General features: G+C 43.0%; 1 protein-coding gene across 2 annotated transcripts; it reads left to right on the forward strand.

Annotated features, from left to right (window-relative positions):
• The first annotated feature begins 295 nt into the window (after positions 1-295).
• Positions 296-6,704, forward strand: fgf16 (fibroblast growth factor 16). Of its 2 annotated transcripts, none has more exons than XM_034690257.1 (3): positions 296-1,453; positions 3,026-3,129; positions 5,170-6,704. In XM_034690257.1, the coding sequence occupies exons 1-3, from the start codon at positions 1,150-1,152 to the stop codon at positions 5,413-5,415; spliced, it is 654 nt and encodes a 217-aa protein (XP_034546148.1). In that variant the 5' UTR covers positions 296-1,149; the 3' UTR covers positions 5,416-6,704. The 2 variants fall into 2 exon arrangements, with proteins under 2 accessions (XP_034546148.1, XP_034546149.1); XM_034690258.1 differs by having other exon boundaries at positions 5,173-6,704.
• The last annotated feature ends 2,608 nt before the right edge of the window (positions 6,705-9,312 follow it).

Genomic DNA, 9,312 nt, shown 5'->3' on the forward strand with positions numbered 1-9,312 from the left:
AGTTCAGTGGAGAAGAAGCAGCTTATCCAAACTTTGCCGACATATCATCATGGGAAATCAACATTTTGCAAGGAGAATGTTTCAAAGATTTTCTTCTGAACAAAAGCAACTCAATCACTTTTGTTAAAGCTCCTCTGATGGGACCAAAAGTTCCTTCAGTCTATGCACCACTCAGATTGATACTACACGTCATCAGCATTTGGATTTTCCCTTTTTTTTTCTCCCCTCCTTTGCCAGCAGTACAAGTGGTTAAACTGCTGGTTTGCTAGAGCACATTGCAAACGTTATGCAGAGGGGCGAGGAAGCACCTGCTTCCAACAAGGAGGTGGAGAAAATGCTCTCATGAAAACGTCCAACTCCAGAGGTTGGCACAGACACTTGTGCAGGAGGTTGGAAGACTCTGAGATTATGCACAGGTTATTTTGATAATGTTGATTGGGGAAAGTTCGCCTAATGCTTTGTGGTTTTTCTTGTTTTGTTTCCAGCAGGAGAGGCTGTAGTGTGACCGAAAACACTCACAGTAACATTTTGAGTGTATTCTTGCTGGAGTTATTACAAGTCAGTGATAGGTGTGCGTCTCGCCTTTGTGTTTGCTGAACAATGATGATATTTCCTTCCTCTTTATCTGTGTCGCATTTGAATGCACCACAAACTGTTGCCAGAGTTCCCTGCCCCTGGATGGGCGATGTGTTTTTATCAGACAGCCCCGGAGCGCAATCGGGAGTGCAGGACCTTTGAGAAGACGCCTCTGGACTGAAATGTTTGTGGACTTGGAAGATAGAGCCAACTTATTTTTGGGAGAGAAGTGACAGAGGCGCGCAGACAGCGGCATCATCAGCGGGAAAAAAGTTGGACAGAAAGTACACTTTCTGTAAGGAAACTGATGCGCGTAAGAAGGGATGCCAGCCAGGCGTGGCTTGTGCTTAAACATCCAATGTGAGAATGCGTGGGGAGTATGTATATAATAGAGGCTTTCCATCTGATAAACAGAGATATCAAAGTGATCATTATACCAAAGAGGGTCAATAAAGTGAGAGGACGCTGCTGATTCGGAGTAGCACCACGCGCCGGGTACGCTTTGTGCGTGCATGGACCGGACTTGTTCAAACTTTTTCTCCTGTTTGAGTTACCATATAGACTACATTTTAAATGCCGTCGCTTAATCTGACAGCTGTGCACACAATGGCAGAGGTCGGGAGTTTTCTGGGGACAATCGACCTGGATTTACAAACCTTTCCTGCACTCGGGACTATGCCCCTGCCGGAGTCTCCGGTGGGCTTAAATGAGCGGCTGGGGCAGATTGAGGGGAGGCTGCAGCGGGGGTCGCCGACGGATTTCGGGCATCTTAAAGGGATCCTGAGGCGGCGGCAGCTCTACTGCAGAACCGGCTTCCAGCTGGAGATATTCCCCAATGGGACAGTGTATGGGACGAGACAGGACCACAGCAGGTTTGGTAAGGGTGTTTCATTAGCTTTTAATATTTACTATGATAAAGTTTGATGAGCTAATATTTTGTAATCTAAACTGTCTTAATAGTAAGAATGGCATTTTTTTTTCTTGGCTGACAAAGGTGTTATGATACGGAGTGAGTTATTACCTCCATCTAGAGAAGTTGAACAATTTCATGTTATAGCCAATGGCTTTAAATTTAAATAATATGCGCCCTTGTCACTCCACGCTGCCTGAAGTGTGGTCAATTAAGAGGCTTTTTCCTGCCGCACATCCCCAGTGATTTGTCTCTCGTGCGTCACTGTCACCTGGCGCGCGGAAAAGCAGAGCCACACACCTTTTTTTTCCTCCTGGCAATCCCCCCTGCGCGTGGGGGTGGGGGTGAGGGGGCAGGTGTCTCTCCTCTGCCACAAACAAAAAGTAGAGAAGCTTTAAGCATTATCAATGTAAGTAGAGGGTGGTGCGGCTCGCGCGAATACGATAAACAAATGAGGTCAGAGGGCAGAGACGCACATGTCTGGAGCCTCATGTCCATACAGTCACTGCACAGGTGCTCACCTCGCTGCTGAGACACACTAAATGAAAACAGAAACCACTGTGGTGGTAGGGTCTAACGTTTTTTGTCTTTAGCCAAAACAAGCCGGTGGACGGGGATGGGTGGTCCGCGTGTTTGTCTCTGGCTTCACTTAGCCTCAAATGCAACGTCTTTGTCTACAGGACGTGGCTTTGATTAGAGGGATATGAAACACACTCTTCACCCCACAAAAATTAGAGGGATGTTCTGTGTCATCCTCTGGCATTGGATGAGGTCGTGGAGATGGGGACCAGGTGGCTGTAAGGCGGCCTCTGCCAGTCAGCACCGCCAGCTGGATCCTCTCTGACTAACCTCTGCAGCACAACAGACTTTTAATTTCATTGGTTGTTCCCCCGGCCTTTGAAGTACAAGATCACTTGAGACTTCCTGTGAGTCAGCAGTCATCCAAACAGCATAGCCACTTCTCAGCTTCATAAAGTCACTTCTGTCAGTTTCAGTAGCCTGTTGGGAAGTCCCAAAGACCGGATAGACATATTTAGAGATACCACAACCTACAATGATTAAAGCAAGTTTCTTATGCTCTTCAGCACTTAAGCCTTTCAGTCACAGTAAATAACTCTGTAAGATATTAGGTGGCATTTTTCAATGATGTATGCCATTGCTGAAAATTGTTATTAAAAAAATAAGTAATAGTAACAAAACAGGTACGATGTGGGACAAAACAAGTGAATTAGACTGCAAATTAAGCATTAAATCAAACAACAGGCCATATTTGACAAGGCCTTTGTCATACGAATGAAGGCCATGTCTTTTTGTTTGAATTATTAGGCATTAAAACAGCAATTTGCTATTGTAGATGACATAATGCTCGATCTTATTTGAGCATTGTTATGTTGGCATTTAAGGTGCATTGTGGGATAAAAAATATTAAGAAAGGAAATTCAGCAGTAAATCAAAGTTTTGGCTCAAATTTGATCATCTTCTGTCACACTTATTGAGGCCTCTTGTTCCTGTGTTTTTGTGTGTATTGTCTGACCTCAGGCATCCTGGAGTTCATCAGTCTGGCAGTGGGTCTGGTCAGCATCAGAGGGGTGGATGCCGGACTCTACCTTGGCATGAATGAGAAGGGAGAGCTCTATGGGTCGGTGAGTCAAGAAAAGGAAAAAAAGAACCCCAGTCATTCACATCCCTCCCTTCATCACACAGCCCAGGGTCTCATTCACAACAAGTCTAACCTCATACACATGTGACTTGTGTTTTTAGATTACAGTATTTTCCTTTCTTTCTGAGCTTCTTGTCAGTGTTGAGCTATCTCAAAAGAAAGCTTCAGAAGCAATGTGAGAATCCGTTTGTTATCAGTGTTCTTGTATGGAGCAGATGGGAAAGCCACAGCAAGACAAAACAATTATGCTTCTTTTCGAAAGTCTCACAGTCTCAGACTTCGTCTTCTGTGGTTTTCTATCAATATGGCAAGCAGAAAAATTAAAGTAGAGAGGGTAAATTGCACTATAATGTTTGAGCAACAACAACACTGGCTGCAAGAAAGAATAGGCCCTTATGCTTGTTCTCCAAGGAAAAGTAAATTTTGCAGCTTTAGAGAGCAAACTGTCCTCTTCATTTATGCAGAAACATTTAGATATTTTCCCAAAGTGCAGGTTTATGATAAAGCTGTGATAAAATTAACTTGTGCTTCTGCAATGGGGATATTTTTCTTCATCCTGTTTGATTTAGTCTGTTCTGTGGTTGCAACTTACTTGAAGACAAAGCAAGAGGAAAGAGATGAAGATAATGAAGGGGAAGTCTGTTAGGGTTACCTGTATCAGGTGTCCCAGGGCATTACCTGGGGGCCTCTCAGGGCTCTGACCCCCCCACCACCCCCCCAAGCTCTGAATGTTTTCGAACAGAGAGGCTACTTTTTAAGCAGGGCCATTACGTTGAAAGTACAGATATTGTTACTGCGTGCTATCAGAGTCTGGCATCCTGGAGCTTTGACCCTGAGGGGAGGTGGGCGGGGCAGTGGCGGGAGGAGGCGGTGATTTGAGGAGGGGCTGGGGGGTAATTGCACACCTGACTGAGTCACCTTACTGACAGAGGAAGTATAGACACGTTTGTTAGAGGCTGAGGGGCCAGGGGGTGGAGGTGAAGGGGAAGGGGAGGACAGGTAAAAGGCTGCTTCCGTCCCACAACCACTAGACGTTGGCAAGCTTTTGATGCGATGCGATTTGTATGTGTGAGTGTGTGTGCATGTGTGTGAGTGTGTGTCTGTGTGTATTAGAATTGCACTGGCCCAGTCATGTGCCCTCAGGGCTGTGTTTACAGACAACAGCTTCACCACACAGCCGCAGCCAAGCACAGCCTGACAGCCAATCAACAAGACTGCTGCTGGAATAAAAGCTGAGACTCTTGCAAAAACACCTTAACGTGTGTTATTAAAGGCAGAGATTGACTGATTGCTGCGCCAAGAGGCTAAGTCCTCCTAGCTCCCCCAAAAAAGTTAAGATGTCCTGAAGTAATGGGTGATAGCAACACCCTAAGAGGGGGGTCACATATGTAGCTGCTGGTCCCTTGTGATACACCCTGACTCCACTGAGGCCTGAGCAAAGTCTGTGCATGACTGACTGGTTTTGGAAGGAGAGCAGCTCTTACCCTGATGTGTCTTATTGTTCTCACACACTCACTCAGCCAGCACACTCTCACCTGCTGAACCCGCAGCCATCGCTCATGCTGTGCTGTCAGTGAAGGCTTTGGGATCCCTCTGTGTTAGTGTGTGTGAGTGTGTGTGTGTGTGTGTGTGTGTGTGTGTGTGTGTGTGTGTGTGTGTGTGTGTGTGTGTGTGTGTGTGTGTGTGTGGAGGGGAGATCGCACACCCCTCTTGCTCCTCCTCTTGCCTCACAGGGAGGGAAATAATTCTCCATGCACAACGAGAGGTTAACACGTCTAAGGAATGAGTGTGGGCAAAAAAGGAAAATCTCCATATAATGGCTTCCTATCTTTTGTCATAATGAGAAGCTACCTAAATAAGTTTCTAGTGCTTCATTGCAGTCTACAACATTCAGTAAAGTAAGAGCTAGTACCTTTTGTAGAGCTGAATGTGCATGTTTGATTCTGTCACAGTTGCAAATGTTCTTCATGTCTAACTAAGCAGTACTTGAACATTCACTGATGTGCTGTTTCCTCTCCGACAGAAGAAGCTGACAGCAGAGTGTGTGTTCAGGGAACAGTTTGAGGAGAACTGGTACAACACCTACGCTTCAACTTTGTACAAGCACACAGACACGGGACGTTTCTACTACGTGGCCTTAAACAAGGATGGCTCGCCCAGGGAAGGCAGCAGGACTAAAAAACACCAAAAGCTCACCCACTTCTTACCCAGGCCGGTGGAGATTGAGAAGATCCCTCAGGCATACAGGGACTTATTCCAGTACAGGTGACAAGAGCTTACTCCAGGAGAACTGGTTACAATCGGAGGAACAGATAGAAAAGAAGAGGAGAGAGGGGGTGTTGTGGATACTTGGACCCCGTACAGAATTGTTTACCCTCAACTCCCCCTGAGGTCACTGTGTTTACACCTCAGCCCACCGCCAAGCACGTTACAGCACTGACATAAACATTGCGCATGTTCCTGGATGCTGCTGCTTCAGTGGACTTGTGACCTCAGAAGAGGCGGGACAGTCGTTTCATAAAACCACTGAGGACATGGACGGAGGAGGCCTACATGCGATCAGTATGATCCAATCAGGTGCCATGTTTTCTCCATAACCACTTTTTTTCTGAGGGAAATGAGTAGAAACTCAAGCAACATGCAAAGACAAGTGGAGTCATGGTCCTTGGCAGTTATGAGTAGCACTAAGCTGGAGTGGGAGTAAAATGAATGATGAACACCAGGAAGAGACTTTTGAAGAGCTCCAAATGGTGGAAAGCACTGCAGATGTCACATTGTGCATTTGTTAAAAATACACAACCACAATGACGTTAAATGTAAGAAAGGGCACATTCCAGATAAAGAGAAATATTTAGGAGAAGAAGGGCCAGAAATGTATAAAAACAATTGTGCTGCATGCATGTAAGTGACGGGTTGGGACAGTAGGGAATCTGTAGGTAGACCATCTTTAAGGCAGAGCAGGTTTTTCATTAAGCTGTCAAAACTAAAGATGGAAGAGGGGTGTTAAATCAAAAAAGACAAAGGTGTGATAGATGAAACAGCACTTACTGCACATCAAAAATCCCGGCTTCTATATGGTGTTATCATCAGAGTATCATTCATCACATTTAAATAAGAGATCAAGTCACGTCTTGTAGGAATCGAATGCAAAACAGGTGATAAAGCTCGGGACAAAAGCACTTCCATGACTGTGGCTGTAAGAAGAAGTAGTTGGGTGTCTTTTTAAAAGATGGTGACTTGTAATGTTCAGAGTGACAGGAACATTATTAAAAATGCAAGCAGCTGAGGTGTACATATGGGTGATCCTATTTATGAGATGTACAATATATTTATTTTCTACATATAAAGTATAAATATAAATCTATATATTTATTTATTGCAAAGACTTTATTTTGTAATGAACTTGAAGTTATCTGGACTGTAGATTCTACTGAAATTATACCAAAAATCACAACAACAGAAAAACTGCTATGATCATGACAATAAAATTGTCCTGATTTCTAGAGCTCTTTGTGAGAGACTATTTTTGCTTGGATAAACATCTGATGTACCAATTAAAGCCAGATATAGAATCTTTGTGAATGTTGCATTTCTTTCTCTTTTTCCGTCATGGTATTCTGAGAGTTCAAATCTAAACCTCAACAACTGTTGAATGAGTTATCATAAACTTTATAACAGACATTCATGGTCCCTAGAGAATAAGTTGAAAATAATTCAAGATTTCATAAAATGTAAAAATGAGGTTGGAATTTGTGTTCATGGGTCTTTGCATGTGTGAAAGTATTTGATAGCTGTTATTATGCAGCATTGTTCTTATTATGTGAATTTAAATGTAGTACATAGCCATTGATTTACGAGCAATGACCATGCATTGACATAATATCCTCCTGATACGAATAGAGAGAAATTTCTGGAAGCAAGATACATCTTTCCCAGACTAGAGCCCTGATACAATCCCATGCCAATTTGCCCTCATAAACCCTCAACCGAGTAATGTGCACAAACTCTCTCTGTCTCCACAAGTTCTTTTTTTTCAGCCTACAGCCACCGTACAAAATCAGATTCCTAATGCAACTGGATCCCGACTCCTAATTGGCTTTACACATCAGCATGGATTTAGAGCAGTGATTGGTGGTTCATAGCGGGGGCCTCACAGACTCCACTGCAGTGGCTCAGACCCTTTCAATGGACAGAAACAGCTGTCTGCTGCACAGAGAACCAGCGGGGATGTGCTGCAAACCTGGAGCGGTGGTAATCTGGGGCTGAGAGGGGATGGGATCAACATTTCAACATCTGCAATAGTTGTAATGTTTCTCCACTGGCAGATATCTGTAAGCTGTGAGAGCAAGCTCCCCTGAGGGGAGAGAATGGAAAAGTCAAAGACATGCAGGGGAAAACCCTGGCAGACTGAGAAATGAAAACAATACCGGGAGAGGGAAAAATAGATGAAAGATTGAGGGAGAAGAGAATGGGACAAAAGGCACTTAGTGCTGTGGGTGTGAAATACAGAGCCATTGCTTTAGGATGTATCAGCTGTCTGTTTTCCAACAATAACTCCACACTTTTTGAATCAAGATTTACATTTGTCTTGATTTATTAGATTGCCATCACCTGCAAATCCGTATGGTATATAAAAAGCTTGAGCCATAATACAGTTAGCTTAGCATAGCATAGCAAGTGGAAGCAGGGGGAACAGCTGGCCTCGTTTTTTTCAATAAGGCAAAACATATCTGACTAAAGGAACCCCCCCCCCCCCCCCACACACACACACACACGTTTGTTCGCATCTTTAAGGTTTTATAGAAACCTGATTTTAAGAAGTTAGGTGGTGTTACGAGGAGGGGTCTTATGCAGATTTGTTGTTACAACATGAAGAAATTCAAAGATTGTGACAAACCAGGACAGTCTTTCTCTTTTATATTTTTATGCTAAGCTTGGCTGACCAGCTGCTAGCTTTAGCTCCATACTAACAAACAGGTGGAACTCATTGAATCTGACTTTTTGCAAAAAAAATAGAGAAATAACTAAACAATATGATCTAAAAAAAATTAACAAACAGAAACATTTGTGTCGGTATGGACTGTTTGGTGGCCTAAAGGCTTTAGGAACTGATGAACTACAACGTCCCCTGGTTAAGTTCGAGGGTCATTCTCATTTCTCCCCCCTCATTTTTATTATGAAATGCCAAAGAAATACTGGCAGGTACTTTTACAGATTTTATAAATTCTCAAATACCATTATTAGTACAAACCCTTAACAATTTCATCCATGATGTTCTCAAAGTTTATTTCATTAACAACAATATCAATATTTCTCAATAATTGAGTCAGTGTATAGAATAATCAAAAGTCTTTATACAAGTATAATGACTCAAACACAAGTTTTCTCACTCTTTTGGTCACTTTATTAAATGTTATATTAAATACTTATCAAGATAATATCAGATCAGATTCATGGCAAATCATGTTGGTGTATTTGCTAACATAAGAACATTCTTAGAGGAGGGCCAAAAAGTGTCTCTACATTTATGAAATACACCTTGTGCAAACACAGAGACAACAGGTGTCTCTCCATGAGTAATGAACACATTCCTCAGGATGAACAGTTACACCAGTTTTAGCATTTAGAAGCAAAAAATGTGCCAAGTAGAATACAGGCAGTCTGGGGGCATTCCTGCTGAGACTATAGTGTCCAGAAAGAATTTCTCACAAAGCAGAAGACACAGATCAGCCAGGGCATTAAAACATTTCCAGTCCTCACGCTCCATCAAATCCACTTTGAAACACTTTGTTTCCTCTTTGACAGAAAAGTAAAGGGACAAGGTTTGGGCCCTGGAGTGCCCAGCTGACCTCTGTGCTTTGTGAGACCCAGTTGCTCACCCAAGCTCCGGATCAACACATGTGGAACATAAACGATGAACAGGACGCACAGTGCTATGCTAGACAACACGTGACAATGAGGATGATGTTACAAAAAGGTTCATAGGAACTTGCAGGCAGTTTTGAACAACACAAGCATTCCATTACCATGTTCAGCAACGACTAATGTAAACACTTAAAAGCAGAATAGAAAAGAGTCTCAACAAATCTTGGAACTTTACAGAGTTTTTTTTAGGAAACAAATATAAGGCCATATTTTTTCTTTGATTTTTTTTTTTTTATGTTTT

The sequence above is a fragment of the Notolabrus celidotus genome, chromosome 8 (genome assembly GCF_009762535.1).
Source record: "Notolabrus celidotus isolate fNotCel1 chromosome 8, fNotCel1.pri, whole genome shotgun sequence".
Classification (NCBI taxonomy): Eukaryota; Metazoa; Chordata; class Actinopteri; order Labriformes; family Labridae; genus Notolabrus; species Notolabrus celidotus.

What these genes read in the sequence shown, in the direction of transcription:
- fgf16 (XM_034690257.1), top strand. Translation starts at nt 1,150, where the DNA reads ATGCCGTCGCTTAATCTGACAGCTGTGCACACAATGGCAGAGGTCGGG. An exon ending in ACAGGACCACAGCAGGTTTG is followed by an intron (nt 1,454 to 3,025) that starts GTAAGGGTGTTT and finishes GTCTGACCTCAG; the next exon opens with GCATCCTGGAGTTCATCAGT. An exon ending in AGGGAGAGCTCTATGGGTCG is followed by an intron (nt 3,130 to 5,169) that starts GTGAGTCAAGAA and finishes CCTCTCCGACAG; the next exon opens with AAGAAGCTGACAGCAGAGTG.